Source organism: Corythoichthys intestinalis, chromosome 16 (genome assembly GCF_030265065.1).
Source record: "Corythoichthys intestinalis isolate RoL2023-P3 chromosome 16, ASM3026506v1, whole genome shotgun sequence".
Taxonomy (NCBI): Eukaryota; Metazoa; Chordata; class Actinopteri; order Syngnathiformes; family Syngnathidae; genus Corythoichthys; species Corythoichthys intestinalis.
In genome coordinates this window covers 3,721,100-3,745,031 of record NC_080410.1, presented here as the reverse complement: position 1 = coordinate 3,745,031, position 23,932 = coordinate 3,721,100, and the positions used below count along the sequence as shown (strand labels likewise).

General features: G+C 38.9%; 1 protein-coding gene across 6 annotated transcripts; it reads right to left on the bottom strand.

Annotated features, from left to right (window-relative positions):
* Positions 1-757: 757 nt before the first annotated feature.
* LOC130931863 (gastrula zinc finger protein XlCGF57.1-like) lies at positions 758-23,166 on the bottom strand. 6 transcript variants are annotated; one of them, XM_057861015.1, is made up of 5 exons: positions 10,997-11,471; positions 4,120-4,207; positions 3,911-4,049; positions 2,991-3,059; positions 758-1,554 (listed from the first exon to the last, which is right to left on the bottom strand). In XM_057861015.1, the coding sequence occupies exons 1-5, from the start codon at positions 11,140-11,142 to the stop codon at positions 1,478-1,480; spliced, it is 519 nt and encodes a 172-aa protein (XP_057716998.1). In that variant the 5' UTR covers positions 11,143-11,471; the 3' UTR covers positions 758-1,477. The 6 variants fall into 6 exon arrangements, with proteins under 6 accessions (XP_057716998.1, XP_057717000.1, XP_057716997.1 ...); XM_057861017.1 differs by lacking the exons at positions 758-1,554; positions 4,120-4,207; positions 10,997-11,471 and adding exons at positions 14,827-15,012; positions 22,908-23,166 and having other exon boundaries at positions 1,591-3,059; XM_057861014.1 differs by lacking the exon at positions 758-1,554 and having other exon boundaries at positions 1,591-3,059.
* Positions 23,167-23,932: the final 766 nt, after the last annotated feature.

The following is a 23,932-nucleotide window of genomic DNA, read 5'->3' as shown; positions in this document are numbered from 1 at the left end:
TCCAGACCACAGCAGAGGCACCATAACTGACGTCATAACTGACAAATACCGATCTCACGCTTCCCTTTCAAGCTTCTCCACATAAGGAGTCTTGTCGTTCTTCTGGCTTTTTCCCATTTTGATGTGACATTCACATGGCTGCGTACCCGCAAAATTGTCAACAAAACAAACGTGACTGCGGCGGATGTAGTCCAGGTCACCGAGATACACGAAAGATGGCGGCTCAGGTGGTCGTGATGACGTAGGTGACAACCGATTTTGCATTTTCCCCAATAACTTCGTTTTTATTTGGAATTTGGGAATTAGATGAACTCAAGACACCCCTCTCAACATTTTAACATCTCTGAACATCAAGTCAATTTTCTTTTTCTAATTGCCAGCTAGGAATGGAGGCATCCTCTTCACAACCAACAAAAACGCAATTTTATTATTACCATCATCTAGAATTTTTCCTCCGTGTCATGTCCTGCTTTTGTGTTGACACTTGCCTTGGTGTTTCTCAGTGTACTTCAGAAGCGATGACCGGCCACCATGCTTTGCTGCCTAAACTGCGCCTGAGAAGCACATTGTTGAAATTCGCCCCCCCGGCCCAGACGCACCCGGGAACAGCACCAGCCAAAACAAGTGCCGCTCGGCCAACGCTGCCTCCGCGCGCGCCAACCGGGAAGGCAGAACTTCGCGCGTCCTCTTATTTTAACCCTTTGTACTGACTCCATGTTTTAAAAGCTTGAAGAACACTCAACGAAAACAGGTTGACAATTTATTCGTCGACAATGGTAAAAACAAGGCAAAAACAGACGACGGAGGGACAATTCTGGATCCAAAACAAGGCTACATGTTTTCAAGCAGCAAAAAATCTGTGTTATCTCAGTGTCCAGTCTTTTTAAAGTCTTTGCTGAGGCGGGCCTTGTCGAAGGCGTTTCTGGGCATTGCATTTGGGTCATCCCCTCTGTGGCCGGTTTTGGGCGGCTTAGGTTCGTGCGCGGATTGGGACGCCCGCTATCAACTTTGCTGTCCGGGCTGGTTGTACTTGTTTTAGGACAAAGCGCTTTGTCCTTGGAGTTTGCTGGGAGAGCTGATTGCCAGAGTTGGTGCGTCAATCTTGTGATAAGACGGCATTGTGTATCTCTTCTATTTCTTCTCATTAAACTATGGTGTTCTGTTTATTTTATATTAGTAGTGTAGTCCTACCGTAAATATGAAAATGATACTATTTCCTGATTAATTATATTACGTGTGTTAGAGTAATGCAAACAGTTAGACGGTGCCTACGAGAACCTGTACCATATGTATGTGTTAGACTATATATGTGTTAGACTAATGCAAACAATTATATGGTGTGTGCGATGATGATATCCTTTCCCCTTCAACATGTACAAACAAGGTATTGTTCTGGATGCCTTTTAAAAAAAACATCTCCTTCAGTTAAAAAATGAATTGACTATATTATTACTTCTTGTCTGATGTTTTTTTACGCCTAACAGCTAGGAAAAACTGCCTTGCCGTCACCGCAGCTCCAACAGACCAGCAGATCCTCGGCCAACTCACGGTGACCTTTGGGAAATACAAAGGCAAGACCTTCATGTGGCTTATGGAGGAAGATGTCGGTTATGTCAAGTAGTGAGTATAAGAAATTGATAATAGGCAGTGGATTGTGTGTCTTTGTTACCCAAAATAAAAAAAAATCGGTTTAAAACAACTATTGCATGCTCTCTTAAAAAGTCTCCTTGAACGTGAAGGAGAGGCGACGACAGAAGGGAAGGTGCGACACCAAAACTGGGGAGTGGAGGCTGAAGGAGCAGCTTCTACGCTACGTGGATATGTTCCCTCCGGTGTCATGCCACTTGGAGCAGAACATCGACCGGGCCATCTGCGGGCATGGCAGCTTCCGGTCCTTCACGTTCGAGGAGATGTGGCAGTTTTATGACCTCTCCAAGCTCTTCCATAACGATCTCGCCGAAAGCGCAGAAGAATGGAAGATGGTCCAGGAAGCCTTCTGCTTTGTGCGTCAGTGGCTACTGATGACAGAGTAGGACATCAATGTCACGTTAAGCGATTTCGACTGTACATCCTCACAAAGGGGGTGGAGGTCAGTAGGTCGATAAAAAAATAACATAATTTCCTTTGCCAGTGTTTTAATGCATTTCAGGGCTTACCCGTGATATTTATTTTTTGTTTTGTAGCAAGGTAAAGGCAAAGTTGCACCAGCTACGCCCTTCACGTCAGCTTGTGCATCAGCATTAGCAGCAATATCAACATGACTTGCTGTAGCAAATACACCATAATCAGCAGCAGTAGCAGCAGCACAACAACAAGCACCACCACCACAATGTGATGATAAAGACTGGCAATGTAAAATACTACGCGTCTGGGCGCTTTGTGGCCAATCCGCACAGGGTCACAAAAAAAATAAATAAATAAATAAAAGACCTCCACGGTCAAGGCGTCCACGTCCAAAGGACTTCCTGGCAGGCCTTTTGAAAACTTTGTAAATTTTAGGGAGGAGGTCAATGACCTTGTAAAATAAAACACATTGATATGTACTTCATGTCTCAGCTACTTCTTTTTACACACACAAATATGCAGTATGCTCGGCATAGCATATAGTCCTATATATTGTGCACTTTCCCAATGAGTGCAGACAGAAAATTAAAAACCTAGTCCTTATTTCTCAACACTTCAATATCTGCAAAAAACTTGCTTATCATTAAACTTATTTAAGAATCAATACAGGCTGCTTAACTTTTACTGTGTACTATATCGCCTTTATTTAAATGCAAGAAAAAAAACTGGAATTTGAGTGTAATAACAAATACATTTGAAGCATACAGAAATTGGGAAAAGTCCAAATGCCCTTAATTGAAAGTGGGGAAAAAATAGGCCAAGACAACACAACAGCTAAAACACAGTAATGAAGAAATCTATAATGCTGCGCTCCGGACCACGACGCCACTTGAAGGAAACAACGTCAAACTTTGGTCCCGCCCTACCTCTGAACAGATGCTCAACCCCCCTGCAGAATGGAAAGATGCCAAGACCACCCAGAGTTAACTTGTTACCTGTTGGGCAGAATGACATCGTGAATGAAAATTTAAAACCTAGTGACTTACTTCTAATGGAATACTAGTTTCTTAACACTTGTATATCTGATTAACACTTGCATATTGCAGTTTGCTATTGGCCTAGTTCAGGAGTCGGCTATCATTTTATTTATTTCAACATCAACACTCTACCCTCTTCGTACACTGCTTAGTTTAAATTTATTTTTAGGTAGTACTAGTGTATATTATTTATTTATGTATTGACATTATTTTATTGTGTGATGAACTGATAGGGTGTTGCTATTTAATGTCATTGTACTATTTGAATGACAAAGCCTATTCTAACATTCAAACAGCCGTATTCAACCGCCTGCAACTACTACAGAAAAGACAACACACACAAATTGACCTAAAATATGAATGAATCAGCTCATTTGTGTATAAGTATTTTATATATTCTGCGGGGAAAAGTTCACCTAACAAAGGCATTTAGGATTATTTTATATTGGCCAAAAACACACCTCCTTAAAATAAATTCCTATATTTAATCTTTAAAAAGCTTTGAAATGTCATAAATATTCTTAATTCCAGAATAAATATGGTTCAAAACATTATTTGAAAGCAAATTTTTTTTATCTAGGTAAAAAATGACCAACTTTTAGATGTGGCAAATGGCAATATTTACTGAAGTAAGTAAGTGGAATAATCTCACATTCATCTGTTAAATAGTCTTTAACGCGCAAAACAAGATGGGAGAAAATGATTTGACTAGACTATATGGGCCTAAAGTGCAGTAAGCAACCGGAATTAGTGCTCATTGTTTAAATACACTTTCAACTCATTCATAAACTGTTTTACAAAAAACTCACAGCTGCCACCCTGGAGGGGATGTTCAATCGGAGTGGGTTCGGTCACAGCTTGCAGACCGGAAGAACTGGCCAATCGGAGCAGGGTTGGGGTACCACCCCACAGTCTGGACTGATGACCAATCAGAGAGGGCACCTTTAACTGTAGGGCAGAATGATACAAATCAGTCAACTTTTCGCGATTTGAAGACAGAGGCCGCATCGCTCCTGACCTTTCTTTGACCCTTGACCCTAAAGTTTGACTTGCTCCGAGCTCCGACTCCTGCGATCGTTGGCCGGACATAATCCACATGCAAACTACTACAGCCAACAGAACGATTGAGGTTTTGAGAGATCTGTTTGCATCTTATGGGTTACCAAAGGAGATCGTGTCTGACAATGGGCCACAATTTACTTTAAGTGAGTTTGAGGCTTTCCTTGCCCTGAATGCAGTTAAACATATTAAACCACCAGCTTATTATCCAGCCTCAAATGGTTTAGCTGAGCGGTTGTTTCGAAACTTTAAAAGGTAATTGGCAAAAGGAAAAGCTCAAGGTAACATGACTTTACAACATTGTATTGCCAATTTTTTGTACAGTTACCGAAACATGTCACACACAACAACCAAGAAAACGCCAGCCGAGCTATTCTTGAAGGGACAAATTTGCAGTAGACTTTCACTGGTTAAACCAAATATGCCTCAATTCATTCAGCCAAACAGAGCTCTAAACTCTGCCACTGTTATGAAAAAGCTCTGGGTTTTCTCTGTGGGTCAAAATGTTCTTGTTAGAAACAACAGGGCTGGAGAGAAGTGGGTTGATGGTGTGATTACAGAGTTTTTGGGTTGAGTGACATGTTTGGTTTCAGTTTCTGTGTATGGAAAAATTGTAGAAATGCATGTAAATCAAATGTTGGATCCAAAAACAAAGAATGGATTACCAGAGAATTCTTTGAGTGGAACTGATGAACGATGGGACATGCAGTTTGATCAAGGTGATGAGATTACTGACAATAATCAAACTGAGGTACCGCTTGAAGAAAACCAGGGCTCTAGAGCACCTACTCTAGCTGCGAGTCCTGAACGTATTGTTCGGCCTAAAAAAAATGTCCGCCAAATTGTTCAGACTTGTAGTATTAAGTGAGTTTGCTGGATTTTGTCAACATTGTGTGAATGCAAATTTACTGTGTTTCTACGGTCCCATCCCTAGTAAATTGGCTGCTAATGTCTTAACATTGAAATAGAAACGACTATATCACATAATATCAGCAGAGGTGGGTAGTAACACTTTACATTTACTCCGTTAGAATGAGTAACTTGCAGGAAGCTGCTGCTGGCCTTCTACCACTCATCTATTGAGAGCCTGCTAACATACTGTATTTCCACCTACTACGGAAGCTGCACTGGCTTCACTATCAAACTGCTGCTACTTCACTTCGATTATTTGCACTGCCTGAACATAGGACTATTAATACAATTTTTATATTCATGTTTATTTAGATTTTATACTTCATTTCACTTTTGAAATGTCATCTTATCCTGCACTGTGAAGGGAGATGCACCACAATTACACTGTACAACTATAATGACAATAAAGGGCTATTCTACAGTGGTATGAAAAGTATCTGAACCTTTTGGAATTTCTCAAATTTCTGCATAAAATCACCATCAAATATGATTTGTGTTTGTCAAAATCACACAGACGTAAAAACTGTGTTTGTTTTAACTAAAAACACCCAAACATTTATTGTTTTCATATTTTAATGAGGATAGCATCCAATGACAGAAGGGGGAAACATAAGTAAGTGAACTGTCTACCTAAGGAGACGTAAAGAGCAATAGAAACCAATTTTTACTAAACAAGTCAGATGTGTGCCCAATCACTGATGAGTGGTTTAAAGCTGCCCTGCCCACTATAAAACACACACCTGGTAAGAACTGTTTTGATTACAAGCATTGTCTGATGTGTATCATGGCTCGGTCAAAAGAGCTGTCTGAAGACCTGCGATCAAGGATTGTTGATTTATATAAAGCTGGGAAAGTATACAAAACCATCTGTAAATGTATGGATGGTCATCAATTGACAGAGAAGTTGTCTACAAATGGAGAGAGTTTGGCACTGTTGCTTCTCTCCCAAGGGTTGGCAGTCCACCAAAGACAACGCCAAGAGTTCAGCGCAGAATACTCAGAGAGGTAAAAACGAACCCTAGAGTGTCTGCTAAAGAGTAAAGACTTACAAAAATCACTGGCACAGTCCAATATCTCTGTGCACACATCAACTATATGTAAAACTATGGCCAAGACTGGTGTTCGTGGGAGTACTCCACGGAAGAAGCCACTGCTGTCCAAAAAAAACATTGTTGCTCGTTTCATGTTTGCAAAAAGGCACTTGAACACTCCACATTAGTTTTGGCAAAATATTTTGTAGACTGATTAAACCAAAGCCGAATTGTTGGGAGAAACACACAACGTCATGTGTGGAGGAAAAATGGAACAGCTCACCAAAATCAACACCTCATCACCACTGTGAGGCATGGTGGAGGGAGCATCATGATTTGGGGCCGATTTGCTGCCTCAGGGCCTGGACAACTTGCAATCATTAATGGAAGTTTTGCAGGAAAGCCTGAGGCCGTTTATCCGACAGTTGAAGCTAAAAAGAGGATGGATGCGGCAACAAGACAATGATCTAAAACACAGATGTAAATTACCTTCAGAATGGTTTCAGAAGAACAAAAAACACCTTCTGGAGTGACCAAGTCAAAGTCCAGACTTGAACCCCATCGACATGCTGTGGCATGACCTAAAGACAGCAATTCATTCCAGACACCCCAGGAATCCTGATCGATGTGCCAGACTGATCTGCAGCTACAGGAAGCGTCTGCTTGAAGTTATTGCTGCCTACAGAGGGGGCCACAAAACATTAAAGGTGATGGTTGACTTACTTATTTTTCCTCTTTCTGTCATTGTTTGCATACTATCCGCATTGAAGTATGAAAATCTATTAATGTTTGGGTGGTTTCAATTAAAGCAGACACGTTTTTTCATCTGTGTGATTTTGACAAAGATCAGATCACATTTGATGGTGCTTTTATGCAGGAATGTGAGAAATTCCAAAAGGTTCAGATACTTTTTCATACCACTGTATTCTATTCTATTTTTGAGAAAAATCTTCTTAAGGGTAGTTCAACCACACAGTACTTTTTACTCTTACTTGAGCAGGTTTGTGAAGAAGAAACACTACTCTTACTCCGCTACTTTGGGCTAAACTCCTCGTTACATTTTTCCTCTTTATTCTAAATATTGACTTTATTTTTGCCAGAGATGCCGATGATGGCTGTCTCAGTTTCACCAAGGAGATGCCGACAATGGCTGTCTCAGTTTCACCAAGGAGACGTCGCAGCAATAACCACGACTCCATTATACCAATCAGAAGTAACAATGTTTTTTCTCCACTAAGGGCACGCATGCTCTTTTAATTGTTTCATAGTGTTGTTATGTGGTTTGAATTCGATGGTTTTCTTTTTGGACTAATATGGTCATGTATTGTGTTAAGTATAATAATAACAGTTCATGTAAATGAAGTTTTGCTGAGACAAAAAACTTTTTACCATATACCATAAATAAATCGATAAATAAATACTAGGGCTGTCAAATGATTAAAAAATTTTAATCGAGTTAATTACAGCTTAAAAATTAATTAATCGTAATTAATCGCAATTCAAACCATCGATAAAATATGCCATATTTTTCTGTAAATTATTATTGGAATGAAACACAAGACAAGACACAAGACGGATATATACATTCATCATACGGTACATAAGTACTGTATTTGCTTAATATAACAATAAATCAACAAGATGGCATTAACATGATTAACACTCACTTAAAGCGATCCATGGACAGAAAAACTTGTAGTTCTTTAAAGATAAATGCTAGTAGAAGTTACAGAAATTTTATATTAAAACCCCTCTTAATGTTTTCGTTTGATTAAAATTTGTAAAATTTTCAATCAAAAAATAAACTAGTAGCTCGCCATTGTTGATGTCATTACATCATGCTCACTCCCCAAACCCATAAAATCATTTGGACCCAAGCGCCAGCTGAGGGCGCCAAACAACAAAAAACAATTAACAAGCGGACATTACACTGCTGTCATTTTAATCTGAGCGGGGCATGTGCGTTAATTGCGTCCAATATTTTAATGTGATTAATTTAAAAAATTAATTACCGCCCGTTAAAACGATAATTTTGACAGCCCTAATAAATACCATTATTTACAAAAAAATCTGACATTCGAAACAGTCACAATTACTTGATCATTACTTGAGTATTGTTTTCAACCAATACTTTTTTACTTGAGTACATTTTTGGATGAGTACTTTTACTTGAGTTATATTATTTAGAGGCAACGTTTCTATTACTTGATTAAAGATTTTGGCCACTCTACCCTCCTCTGAATATCAGGATTAAATATGAAATGTACATTTGAATGTAGTAGACTGAACAAAAACGAGACATTAATAGGGAATGGGACGTACTACGTCATTGTTTGGACGCGCCTCCATGCTGGCAATATGATTCACTTCCGGGTCGGCAGACTCAATGCGGATTGTAACGTGTGGTCGTGCTAAGCTAACTCTTTCGGTGTTTTAGAAAGAAATTATGGGTGTGTATTGTTGTGTTACCGGGTGCAACAGCTTCTCCTACGACTAAAAAAAGGGCGAGGAAAACTGGACTCACTTTTCACCGTTTTCCTGCATGGAGGACCAAATATCAGATCGCGAAGGCACGACTCATGGCTGGATTGCAGCGGTTCGTCGGAAAAGCATTTCTTATGATCATATTTCTGCTGGAATGAGAGTATTCCCCTCATCTCTACTCTTGTAAGTTGAACGATTTATCCGTTTTGGTTTCAATACGGTTTTTTTGTGTGGTTTTTTTTACTGTTGTGTAAATCTGCCTCGGTAGCAATGCTAACCTACTCCTCCTCCCCTACCTGTTGTGTTACTAGGAAAACCTGCATATGAAATGCTGACAACACATCCCGATTGGTCACCATATCTCTTCTTGGGTTATTCTGAGGTCAAGCGCACCACATCGGAGCGTTATGAGAGGTTGGAAAGGCGAAGAGTGCACGCTGAAACTTCAGTTTGCTCTGCTCTTATAAACACGATCCCAAGTGTTGTTGTGAAAAGTCAATAAAATATGAATACCAAAACATGACTTGAACAACTTCTTGACAAACTGTAACTGCTTGTTGTTTACTTCAGGTCTTCATAATAAACAGGTGTAATAATTACAAAGTCAGGTGACTTAATTTTGTTATTCTATTTGGAGTATGCATTGACAATTTTTGGACAGTGTTGTAGACAAAAACTGGGACTGATAAATTGCAATAGATTTATTTCAAGTAATGCAATTTCTCCAATAAGATATTTGAATTGACAGTTTAATATCTTTAAATTAGTGCAAACAAGGCCCACCCTCTGACGGTGGCAGCAAATATTATATAATAAATTATAAGTAATACACAAATACAAGATCACAATAAACGTGTCTTTGTCAAAGTAGTTTAAAACACTATTTACTGGCCTTGGGTAAATTGCCAGACAGGATAAATATGTGCTTTAAAGTTCGTGCATTTCCATTTTAAGTATTGCAAGTACTAGTCTCCAACACAGTATTTGAACTGACAGTTTAAAACCATTTTAGTACAAAATGGCCCACACTCTGGCAGGGGGCAGCAAATATTATAATACATACTATAATACATTATAAAAAGCTATATACTATATAAATACAAGATCACAACAAAACCTGTATTTTTCAAAGCAGTTAAAAAACATCCAGTGGCCTTAGGTAAATAAAGGTGTATAAATATGTACTTTACAGTTCTTGCATTTCTATTTTAGGTATTGCAACTTTTCCAACACTATTTGAATTGACAGTCTAAAGTCTCCATAAGTGCAAATAAGAATATTATAATTTAAAAATAATAATAGAATATATAAATTCAACATTACAATGAAACGTGTCTTTGTCAAAGTGGTTTAAAAAAAAAAAATAAAAAAAAAAATACGTCACTGGCCATAGTTAAATAGCCAGGCAGAATAAATATGTGCATTACAGTTCTTGCATTTTCACAAGTTAAAAGCCCGCAGTTCATCGACGAGAAGGGCAGACCCAGATGGCGTCTGCAGCAGGGGCTTGTTTGAGTCCGGCACAGGACAAATGGAACCACTCCATTGAACAAATTTTCTTTGTCAAATGATCCAAGAAGAGAGATGGTGACAAATCGGGATGTGTTGTCAGCAGGTTTACCTAGGAATACAACAGGTAGGTGAGTCGTAGTAGGCGAGCATTGCTACCGAGGCAGATTTACACAACGGTGTAAAAAAAGAAAAACGTATTGAAACCAAAAGTGGATAAATCGTTCAACTTACAAGAGTAGAGATGACAGGAACACACTCTCATTCCAGCAGAAATATGATCATAAGAAATGCTTTTCCGACGAACCGCTGCAATCCAGCCATCCGTCGTACCTTCGTGATCTGATATTTGGTCCTCCATGCAGGAAAACGGTGAAAAGTGAGTCCATTTTTCCTAACCCCTTTTTTTTTGTCGTAGGAGATGCTGTTGCACCCGGTAACGCAACAATAAGCACCCATATTTTCTTTCTAAAACACCGAAAGAGTTAGCTTAGCACTACCACACGTTACAATCCGCATTGACTCTGCCGAACCGGAAGTAAATCATATTGCCAGCATGGAGGCGCGTCCAAACAGTGACGTAGTACGTCCCATTCCCTATTATGAATAAAAATAAACAAGGGCGGTGAGGTACAAGCACTTTAAAGTTCAAAGCGGAGTCGAGAGATTTTCATCGGCGGGGGCTGGTACGGGGCGATGGAAGTCACTCACAGCCAGTGTTGTTAATAACGGCGTTACAATATAACGGCGTTACTAACGGCGTTATTTTTTTCAGTAGTGGGTAATCTAATTAATTACTTTTCTCATCTTGGCAACGCCGTTACCGTTACTGAGGACGTAAAGGGATGCGTTACTATGCGTTACTATATTGGACGAAAAGTCTGAGGGAGATGGACTCACCGAGACGACAGAGCAGAGCAGGAGTGTGGAGGAGGCAAGAAAGTTGCGAGGCCGAACAAACGCGATGCTAGGTAGCTCCAATAATACATGTTGTAGGCGATAGCCTTCAAACCACGCCCGCATGTTATGGTAGATATGGTAGACATGGTAGATAACACATGTACTGTCTATAGATATAACTAGATGCAAAATGACAGACATGGCACTAAATGCGTTAGTAGACAGCCGCCATCTTGAAGCAGTAGACTTTTTAGGACGGCTCTGTTGTAGAGAACCTTCCTAGCGAACCTACGTAACTTTTTATATAAAATACTTCTAAATCGGCAAAATCTTGACTTGAATCTATCTTTAAATGATGAAATAGTTTTAAAACTTTCATATGTCGAAAGTAGAGAGAAGGGAACTAATGCAATAATGGGAGCAATTCTAGCAACTTTTAACAGTTGATTCAGGGTAAAGAGTAAATTAGGGTAAAGAATTGGGCTCGGGCCAATTGTACCAAAAAGCTTCACAAAAAACTTCACATAGTGTGGCCAATGTTTTTTTTTTTTTTTTTTTTTTTTTTTATTGAGGGGGGAAAAAAAAAAAAAAGTAATTATCACCAATTACTTTGACAAGTAACTAATTACTCTTACATTAAGGTAATTGAGTTACTAACGCAATTACTTTTTGGGAGAAGTAATTTGTAACTATAATTAATTACTTTTTTTCAGTAAGATTAACAACACTGCTCACAGCAGTGGGTGCTGAAGATCTGTCTTCGATTTTCCCATCCAAAAACAGCCGTTTCGGTCAAAATTTGTCATGCTTGTGCCTTTTCTCCATACAAGGCGTGCACGTAGGCAGTACACACGACATGCATGCTGAATAGTTTACGTACTACTACAAATACGGTTCCATTTCACCGACAGTGTGTGTTGGAGTTTTTGTATTGGAAATAACAGTGCCTGTGTATTATGATGCATATCCCCACAGCTAGATGGCGCAATGGCACACAAAAAACGAAAAGGTCCAATAAGCCTAAATTTAATGCCCCCCTTTTCACAACACTAAAATAAATTGCATACGAATAACCGACAGCACTCTGAACAGCGGAAGCAACAACAAATAATATTAAAGCTACAAAACATATCCTTCCTGTTTGAAGACACTAAATATTTCCTTTCTGACTGCACAGTCTAAATCTGCAGCTAACTGGGCACTATTATAGAACAATCATCATCATCTTCATTTTGGACCTCAAATTGGATTTTAGAAAATTTCACTGTTTTTGTATTGTAAAAAATGATATTTGCGCCATGGGTAATGCCTCCTCTGTCAAAAGTGAACTTTTTCGTTCGAACAGCGGCTTATTCAACGTGACCCTTGCAGCAAGGAAGGTGTCAGGTGTTGACCATGTTATGAACAAAAGAAAACATTTCCAACACATATTTAATGGGAAAGTTAAATACATGTTTCAGTGTTTTATATATTTATTTTTAACAAAAACATAACAAAACTTTTAACTTACTACGAGAAAAAAAAATTTTTGTCGTAAGAACACGTCTTTACTGTCTGTCCTTTTTGTTTGGCCCTCATACTGTTGTAACATGTCTCTGTCAATCATGAGTAGCAATAGTTTTTAAAAATTATGTATACTGGTACATTAATTGCCCCACAAAAAAAATCATTTGTGAGCCAGTATTTTAGATTTTTTTTTTTAATTATTATTTTTGCAATTTTGAACAATATATCCTAATTTTTCATATTTATTTAATGACATTATTTATGAATGATTTAGAATTTTTGGAATTTGGGGTCTGTGTTTCAAATATTAAATGTGAAAAATGTAGTTTGGAAGGGTATTATATAAAAAATTCCACTTAACTTTGTAATGAAACGGCGAGCCGTATAATATGGATCCAACACAGACAACGAAGTTTGTGTAGAATTTATTACAAAAAAAAAAAACAAACAAGAGAGCACGCCAGAACACGCGAGGAAAAATACAAACAAAAAGAGGTACGAACACAGTCGGCAAGAGAACCAAGGGAAAGCTGTCAATGGCCAGAAAAGGAAAAAAACAAAGTAAACTAGTAAAGTAAAACATACTAAGCAATAGTCCGACACTTGTTTGTATATGGCGACAGGAGTCTTTAAATAATGAGCGCTTCTAATGCGCCACAAGTGTGTTGCACAGCCCCACCCATCCAGCTGAATCATGTGCTGGAATGAAAAAAAAAAAAACAATGGAGAAGGCACACAAACATGACAAACTTGAGAGGGTTGAATCAGCTGAGGTTTAGGCAATAGGGTGGATGTACATCATACAACAATTGGACAATACAGGGCACCAAAAGTGCCAATCCTCAACATGTAAGGAAGCTCTGCGGAATACAATCGTCCTGCGTGCAAAACATCTGATGAAGCCTGCATGGATGACAGGCAAAACAGTCATTGGCTACCGCTTCTCACATCAACACACACGTGTCTCTTTACCCGATCCTTCCAGGCGAACTTTTGACCACACACGGAGCAGGAAAATGGTTTTTCGCCAGTGTGGGTTCTTGTGTGTCCTTCTAAGGTGGTCTTTTGACTGAATCTTTGACCGCAAACTAAGCAGGAAAAAGGTTTTTCGCCAGTGTGGATTCTTGTGTGTCTTCTTAAGTTTGGCTTATCAGTGAATCCTTTACCACAAACTGAGCAGACAAAAGGTTTTTCGCCAGTGTGGGTTCTTGTGTGTATTTTTAAGCTTTGCTTTTCAGTGAATCTTTGACCACAAACTGAGCAGACAAAAGGTTTTTCACCAGTGTGGGTTCTTGTGTGTGCATATAAGGCGCTCTTTTGACTGAATCTTTGACCACAAACGGAGCAGGAAAATGGTTTTTCGCCAGTGTGGGTTCTTGTGTGTTGTTTTAAGACACTTTCATGACTGAATCTTTGACCACAAACGGAGCAGGGAAAAGGTTTTTCGCCAGTGTGGGTTCTTGTGTGTATTTTTAAGCTTTGCTTTGTAGTGAATCTATGACCACAAACTGAGCAGACAAAAGGTTCTTCGCCAGTGTGGATCCCTGTGTGGATCCTTGTGTGTCCTTTTAAGTGTTGCTTTTGAGAGAATCCTCGACCACAAACTAAGCAGGAAAAAGGTTTTTCGCCAGTGTGGGTTCTTGTGTGTATAGTCAAGTTTTGCTTTCGAGTGAATCTTTGACCACAAGCTAAGCAGGAAAAAGGTTTTTCACCAGTGTGGGTTCTTGTGTGTCTTTTTAAGCTTCCCTTTTCAGAGAAGCTTTCACCACAAACGGAGCAGACAAAAGGTTTTTCACCAGTGTGGGTTCTTGTGTGTTGTTTTAAAGTGCTCTTGTGACTGAATCTTTTACCACAAACAGAGCAGGAAAAAGGTTTTTCGCCAGTGTGGATCCTTGTGTGTTCTTTTAAGTGTTGCTTTTGAGAGAATCCTTGACCACAAACTGAGCAGACAAATGATTTTTCACCAGTGTGGGTTCTTGTGTGTTTTATTAAATTATTCTTCCAAGCGAATCTTCGATCACAAATTGAGCAGGAAAATGGTTTTTCGCCAGTGTGCCTCCTCATATGCATTCGAAGAGTTTCCGCACGAGCAAAAGTTTTCCCACACTGAGAGCATTTGCAGAGTTTGTCGTCACGGTGAGATTTCTTATGACCATCATCATTGCAAGGTGATTGTGACGTAGTACCATTTCTGTCTGTCAGAGCGATGAAAATATGTGTTTGCAATACTTCTGTTGAGCTGCTGCTGCTGCTGCTGCTGCCCCTCAAAGGCTCCGCTCCTCTGCTGGCCTCACTCGGACCATAGTCACTCTTTAAAGGCTCACCAGTCGACCTGGTGGTATACTCCTCCTCTTCAACAGATGGCTGCTCTTCCTCCTCCTTTTTGATTAAAAGTTGCATCTGTTGACAGGGCTTTGGCTCCTCCTCTTTTATTTGGGGGGGCTCAATATCCCCTTCAATTCCAGGAGATTCTGGCTCCTGCCCGTCAGCACCAAGATATTTTCTGAAACCTGCAAGACACAAGAAAACGATTGATGTATTTTACGGACTACCACTGCGTCTTTCCTTTGTGCAAAACTAGATGAGTGCACAGCGCGGTTTTAAAAAGCAGCCATACAAAAAAATACTGGGAAAAATATCTGGTTCCATTTTGAGCCACAAGAGACATTGCTCTGCGTAAACATGTGTCTGAAAATTCGGACCTGAAAACTATCGATCAATAGCTAAAAATCCAATATTCGGTTGAAATGTTTTGAGGACCGAAAGTTTACCACCGAATTATGTGAAGAACTTTAGTCCTCTTGTGATGACGTCATTAAAACACGTCATATGGAAGCTTTGTACTCGTATTTACTAGGGATGCAACAATACTCGATTTTGTATTGAACCGTTCTATACGCCCGCTTCGATTCAATACGCAAAAACATTTGATCCAAATGAAAAGCTCCCAAAATGTATTTTTAGAAACGTTTTCTTGTGTGCTCTCGCTACTCTGCCTTGAAAAAAAGCTTGGAGAAAGCTCCTCCCCGCAAGCAGCCCTTTTCCCCTGGTCCCCCAAACTGCCTCGAGGACAGGGTCAACCACGCTGCTTCTCTCCCTTTTGTTTGTGACAGACAACAAGATAATGGATGGCCAGAAAAGACAAAAGTTTGACGAGGTGGCTATGTGGCAGCATTTTGGGTTTGCTGTTGCAATGATCAAGGGAGGAAAATGGTGATTAAAACAAAAACTATTGCCTTACAACAATACCGTACATCCCAGGCAACACGATCATTAAGAGCACTCATTTTCGCCGCCATCACCCAAACAGGTGATCTGCAAGGGGAGCAGAGGAAAAGCCGGTAACGCGACCCAAGTCTCAGAGCAGCATAGCGGACGCCTTTCAAATGAAGTACACTTTCACCTCCAATAACATAAGAAAATCACATGTGCTGTTAGAACATTTGTTTCCAAACCTTTGCAGCCTTATTCTGTGGTTAATAATGATAGCTTTTCGTACCTTATGAAAACTGTTGAGCCACGATGTGCTATCCCGTCTCGTCCATATTTTTACATATTTCATTACATTACATATTTCGATGAATAAAAAAATGCCATGACTGAATTGAAGTTAAGCAGGCCAAATCCATCCATACTCGTGACTATAGATAATGCTGCAAATATTGTTAATTCCGTACGTAACACAGATGGTCTCGGACCACAAATAGGATGTTTTGCTCATGTGGTAAATCTCGCCGCTAAGAGAGCTGTCGCAATCAACAGGGTGCCCTGCCTCACTTTATAAACAGTAAGATTGTTCTCAGCCCTTTTATACAAAATTTCTTCAGATCAGGAAGAAGTAAGCACATAAATATTATGCATTAAAATGCATGTTCATACGAAGGCATTGTTATTTTTGCTTGCTAGCAAATAAAAAAAAAAACATTGAAAAAAAATAACACTTGTATTTTTTGTTTCAGAGCATTAAATGTATTGAATCGAACTGAAAATCGTGTCCCTCGTATCGAAAATCGTACTGAACCATGACTTAACTGTATTGTTGCATCCCTAGTATTTACGCATTCATGTACGCATTCAGGCATTTGTATCTGTAACCACCAAATTCAGACGTCGGATTTTTTTTTGTGGGTGCGTGAATACAACTCTCTTTTCGACGACTAGGAATCTTGTCTGTGGACGAATTCAAGTTTATGGCTACGTAAACTACCGTACGACTACCGTATTGGCCCGAATATAAGACGGTGTTTTTGCATTGAAATAAGACCGAAAAAGTGGGGGTCGTCTTATATTCGAGGTCTAGACATTATACCCATTCACAACGCTAGATGGCGCCAGATATCATTGAAGCGATGTTCTGTCCTGACAGATCTCAGCTACTCTCATGTTTAACCAGTTTGTATTATTTTATTGCAGTTTTTCCTTATTCAGATTTGTTTCAAGACTACAGTTACAGTTAGACTTTACTTTGATGGTTAATGCAGTTATTGCAATTTTGTTGTTTTATCACAATAGATTGGTTTATTTACATTTCAAAAACCAGAAGGCATTCTTTTACGAATGTGATTGCACTTTAGTTTACATATTTAAATGTTCAGATATTAAGATTTGAATGAGGCAAAATAACATGCTTTTTCTCTCAAATATATTGTTATCATTTGTTTCGGATGTTCTGTAATTATTTTCTGTATAAAAATTCATTTGGTGTTCAAAAAGTCTTTTTTTCAAACTTGAGTCTTGAAAAAGAGGGGGTCGTCTTATAATCAGGGCCGTCTTATATTCTGGCCAATACGGTATATACCGTATTTTTCGGACTACAAGTCGCACCAGCCATAAATGCCCAACGAAGAGAAAAAAAACATATATAAGTCGCACCGGAGTATAAGTCGCATTTTGGAGGACATTTACTTGATAAAATCCAACACATAGAACAGATCTGTCATTTTGAAGGGCAATTTAATATAAAAATACAATAGACAACAACATGCTGAATAAGTGTACAGTGCATGAACAACAAAATGGGTAGACTATTTACCTCTAAAATAGGTAGACTATTTAAACATTAAGAAAACTAAATGTCTAACTAAATGAAAAATAAATGTCTATTGCATTTTGCCGAGGAAATGACGCATGAACTATCCACCTGATACAACAGACACAAAAATATAAAAGATATAAATGTTTATTGAATATGCATCTTACAGTCTTGTTTAACTGGGAAAATTTGTTACAAAAGACGGGCTTTAATTTGTTATCGTTATGCACATGGCATCGTCACAAAAAACGCAACCATGCATCGCATCCCCGCATTTCCTCCCCCACCTGAGTCCTCACAAATAAAGCGGGCTCAGGCCTGCGAATAAAACGTACATTTTTGGGGGGGTTCAGGCCTACAAATAAAACGTAAAATTTCAGGGTTTTTTCGGGCTCGGGCATACAAATAAAAAATGAAATTTCCGTTTTTTTCGGGCCCGAGCCAGCAAGGTAAATTAATTACTCGGGCTGGGTCGGGCTTTAATACGCGCGGGCCGGGTCGGGTCGGGCTGGATTTTTTAGGCCCGAACTAGGCTCTAATATAAGTATGTTTAAAAATCTTCCCTGTGCAATTCCGGTGATGCAACGGATTTTGTTTCTCCATTTGTATTATTATTCTCATGTTAACCTGTAGAGGAAGCTACTTTACATTCAAAGCAATACAGGGGGGACGAAGAACCCAAATCCGCTTCCTCACCGGAGTAACGTCGCAGACATGCGCAGTTGCAATCGAGAGAGCAGCGAGATAGGACATAACATAACAATGGCTGAAGCGGAGAAAGAGGGAGTGCTACTGTGTGTAAAAAAAGAAAAGCCCTGGTCTCATTCAAAGCACAAATTAAATGCTGTGATTTTTTTTTTTTTAATAATATATACTGTATATATATGAAAGTACACTATTTTCATTTGACTTCAACCAGGAGTGACACAAGAGCCAATAGAAAGTTGTTTAATGTCAGACTGCTTGTGTCAGACATGATTCACGAAAAATATGCTTCTCTCTCAACCGTAATCGAATCGAATCGTGAGGGCAGTGCCGATGCACACCTCTATAAGTTACTTTTAAAGTAACTTGGTTACTTTGATTAATAAAGTAATCAGTAAAGTAACTATATTACTTTTTTGAGGTATAATCAGTAATCAGTAGAGGTGTGCAAAATTTCCGATTCTTAGATTATTCGCGATTCGGCCGTGGAAGATTCGAGAACGATTCACAAACATCCAAACTCTGATTATTGAAATATGCCAAGTAAAGCGGAAGTACAACACACTCAGCGCGCCGCGCGGTCAATGAGGAACGGAGCGAGAGTAGCTAAACATCATGCTTCTCGTTACCCGGCCCCTCGGGTAATGCCAATGCTCAACTCACGGCTCTAGCTCAACTCACGCCACAAGATAAAAAAAAATAAAAAACACAACAACATACCTGACTGCTGCCGAAAAGCTGCTACAAAGTACATCCACATAATGTTACGGTAGATATTATTTATATAGGACTAGATGCATTACAGATTCAGTAGCGTTAGCAGCACACCTACAAAAAGCTAGATGCGGGCGTTAGTAAGCGGCCGCCATCTTAATGCACTACACTTCCATGCAAGGCTGTTGAGCGAACCTTCCAAACAAACCTAATTAACTTTTTATCTAAAATACTCCTAAATCGGTAAAATATTGACTTGAATCTATCTTTAAAATAGTGTTAAAACTTTCACATGTCAAAAGTAGACAAAAGGGAAATTATGGAATAACGGGAGCAATTTTAACAACTTTAACGGTTGATTCACAACATTAAATTAATTGAATGTAGTTTAAAGCTGCTGATACAGAATGGGGACTGGAGTTTTTTATTTGCTGTTATTTTTTTATATTTGTTTACTGCTATATGTTAACTTGATACTGAAATAGTAGTTTGGTTTAGCCTGAGAGTATTTTTGAACAATTCTGGAACTAATGTACAAATTTTTTTTAAAAAATAAAAAAAAATTTAAAAAAAAAAAAAAAGGAGGGGGGGTGCATCAATAATCGTTTTATAATCGAATCGGAGCCTCTGAATCGTAATCGAATCGTTAGGTGCCCAAAGATTCCCAGCTCTAGTAATCAGTAATTAAATTACTTTTTTAAGTAATCCGTGACAACACTGCATGTTGGTAACATTATTTACTTCCGGTCTGGCACACTCAACCAGTTTTGCCATTTACTTCAGCGTGGGATAGTTGGGGTTTTTTTTGGCAGAAATTATGTTAAAGTCTTGGTGGAATTTACAGGGAATAGCTGTCAGTAGAGCCTCAAAACCAGTACTTTTGAAGAATTTACTTCAATCAACGGCGTAGATCCATACTTGCTGCCAAAGGAGGCATGGAGCAACAATTATGACGACCTGCCCTTATTGACTATGTATGTAAATGTAAAGAATTTAAACTGTCAGTTCAAATATTGTGTTGGAGAAGTTGCAATACTTTAAAGTTCTTGAATTTCCATTTTAGGTACATATTTATTCTGCCTTATTTCAGACGACTTATGGCAAATGGTGCGTACAAATGAGCTTCATATAAACATTTAGACGTCATGTTAAATTATACAAATTATAAATTAGTGGATCTTTTAATCTAAAAAAAAAAAAAAAAAAAAAAATCATTTGCAAGCCATGGCGGCTTTTATTTTGGTGTGGCAGCCCGCAACGATATTTCAAATGTAGGGGAAACGCTACTATGGCAATTAGCAAATGTTTGCATTTTACAGTGTTATGTTTACAAATTATTGAGAGGCCTTTTGGTTATTGACAGGCTTGCTGTCTCTAAATGCCAGATAATAAAAGTTGTTGTTTCATTGACCAAGACGACAAAAGTCTCCTTTCCTGTTGCACCAAATCTTTTATCTGCTGACAAAGCACAATACCTATTGGGTTTACGTTTCTTTTAGTTCTGTGCTTATTGTTCAGGGGAATACATTGTCAATGATATTGACTGATTGATTGTGATTGACTCAAATTATATTTATTTGCAAAAATTAATATGGTCACTTTACTTGAAGTCAAAACTGTTCTTGTCTTTGTTTTTGTTCATTATAATAATGTTCAGGTCATCCTGAAAATTCTGGTTAGATCAAAGGCAAATCTATGCTGAATCCACCACTAGTATTTTTTACCTTCAGGTGTTCAAAAACTCAGGTGACTATACATTGAAAAATTATATATGGCGGAAAACACAGACAAGACTATAAAAGCAGTTTCTGCACTTGCGCTCCTCTTTAAAAGAAACTGCTGTATTTTAAGCCAAAACAACAGTTGTGTTTGATAGAACAATATGTCTATATGCTGCCATAGCAGATTAATGGCGCATTAAGCCCCCAAACCATTTTTAATTTGCCGGTTTTACCCTGGAAACCCCCGTTTACAGACGTCACACAACTGTTTTTGCTTCAACCCAGCCATGAAAACAAGTAATTATATTATCAAAATGTCTGTCATTTTTAGCTTAGAATCATTAATCTATGTCTAATATTTTGTTTAAAAAAAAAAAAAAAAAAAACGTCTTTGAAAAATGATTCACTCACATATTGACTCACATGCGACACAAGAGTTTTTGGATCGAAAAGAGGTAAGTACACGATAATATCTCGTTAAAGTGATGGCTTCTGTAATTCTGCTCTTGCGTGCTCTCACCTTCAGATAGGGTTTTGCTGTTTTAAAAAGTTTTTTTTTTTTTTTTAAATGCCCTGTTCAAAATTTTTCTTACCCCAGAAAATTGAGATTTTAAGATTTCCAATCCAATGATGTATCACACATGCATATCAGACAATTTTGAAATTTGGCCAAATTGGGGGTCTCAGAGCGGATCTTCAAGTCATCTGAGTGTTTTCCGCCATATATAGACCCTACTCACGTGACGTCACAGCCACGCCCCCACGCCATGTTGTCCGTCTACTCGTCATGTTAATGCATTAGCGCATCGTAAATTCCTCCTATTATGGCGCGTTTTTCTGCTCGTTAACATTAATAATCAAAATGGTGAAGTCGTGTGTGGCGGTCGGTTGCAAAAACAGAGAAGACAGACGGAGAGACTTGAAGTTTTACCGTATTCCGAGAGACCCTGAGAGGAGAGCGAGATGGACTGCTGCAATTCGACGAGAAAACTGGGCTCCAAACGACTACCACAGATTATGCAGTAGTCATTTTATATCTGGTAAGATGCATTTAATATATATTTAGAGGGGTTTGGGCTGACAACCACAATTAAGATCATTGCTAGGCTAATCACCGACAACATACACTCAGACGTTGTGAATGAACTACCTGAAAATATATAATTATAAGGGGATAAAAAGACAGTTGTCATACAATTAATTTACAATTTCACTACTGAGGTCAAAAGCCAAAAAATAAATTCAACTAGGGACAATCTTGAATAGTGCAATCGCACTTCATATTTATTACATATTATATATGTATGTAGTGAGAGTGCTATCGCTAAACCATATAAACATTAAAAGCCCTAGCTCCATTGACAAATGACATGAAATACATTAGACTTGACAGTGGATGTTAGCAAGAACAAAAAATTTTGAATTGAAAATTTCGTAACTCACCTTCCCGAGCACAAGATAGATTCCTGCCGAATTTTCGTGGACGAGGACCGGTTTCACCCAACCAGCAACGAAGTATTTATAAGCCTCCAAGCTCTTAAAGTTTTTCAAACTTTCGTGAGAACAGGCTGATTTTGTGTGGACAAGATAGTTGTAAATATCAGAGTAGCAGATGTCAGGCAAAGACGGCGAAGACAGCGGGTCAAAAAACATCGATTTAGGTATCAAATATGGATCTGGCGAATGGATAAACTGAAGCTTTTCCACATAACGCCTTTTATGCAACGCATCCAATGAGTTTACAGCGTCAGATAACACCGGGGCTTCCATGAATTGCTCTATAACTTGCACGACTAATTGAAAACAATGAGAATAGATCTAAAAAAATACGGACAATATGGCGGCTGGATACAGCGACACGTCATTTTGTGACGCAGGTGAGTAGGGTCTATATTATCTGTTATCGGCCTTAAGGAGCAGGAAGTTATCGATATCGGTTTGAAAAAATGGATATCGTGCACCCCTAGCTGTAACATAACAATGCACACCCATTTTTTTTTCTTTTAAATACAAAGAAGGAATTAGTTTAGTACTACCACAAATTACAATCCGCGTTGAGTCGGCCGGACCGGAAGTAAGTCATATTACCAACATGGCGGCTATCCAAACAATGAAGTAGTACCTCCCATTCCCTATTGGAATCCCCTGACAGCACTACTATTAACATTAACAATGAATTCTCATCACCGTGATCCGTCATGTACAGTGTACTTATGAGCGAAAGTGAACCAACCTTCTAGACTGCTAAGAACAAGCTTATTGTGCATTAGTTTGTAATGTAGTTTGCACACAGTCCAGTGTCGGTGACGCAGGGGCTCCTCTTTCACTCCACGAAGATGCTCCCGGAAGTTTGCTCCAGCCGGTCTCGCGGACATTTTCCGCACTTGATTTCTGAATGCTGAGACGAAGATTGGCTAATGATTTTTTAGACCATAATGCTGGACACGTCTAGACAAAGAGCAAAAAGAACGAAGTGGAAAAAAAATGGCGAGTCTTCTTCTTCTTGGTTTTATTGGCAGTACCCCTTATATCGTGGGGCATTACCGCCATCTACTGGGTCGATTGTTTGGCACCAGATAAAGCAGTTTCAGATTAAAATTATGCTATTCTGTCAATTAACACCCAGATTGGAATAAAACTACACCTCGAATTAGGAGAGAGTTCCTGGAAAGAAAAAAAGAACATGGTGGCCTTGCGTTACCAAATTTCCTCTACTACTACTGGGCTGCAAACATTCAAATGCTATTATTCTGGCTTGAAGATGGCTCAGAGCCTGATTCCCCACCATGGGTCATGATGGAAAAACATTCCAGCGAGCCAGTCTCTCTTGGTTCCCTAATATGTAGCTCTTTGCCACTGAGTAAAAATAATTGGACAAACAATGAAATTGTACGTGGCTCCTTAAAAATCTGGTTTCAGTTTAGAAGACATTTTCAATTCAGGTGCGCTTTAACTGCAACACCCATTACTTCCAATGTCCACTTCGCACCATCACTTATTGATCCATCTTTTCAGCGATGGAAAAAGGGAGGTCTATCGTGCATAAAAGATCTCTTTAGAAATGACAAATTTGTTGCTTTTAACCAACTAAGAGAAGATTTCGGCCTGTCACAATCAGATTTCTTTAGATATGTACAAGTTCGTAGTTATGTGAAAGAAACATTCTCACTTACTTTACCACCGAAAACCTGGCTTGACGACTGTTTAGAATTGGACCCCTCCATTAAAGGTGTCGTCTCAGCTCTTTACGACAGGATT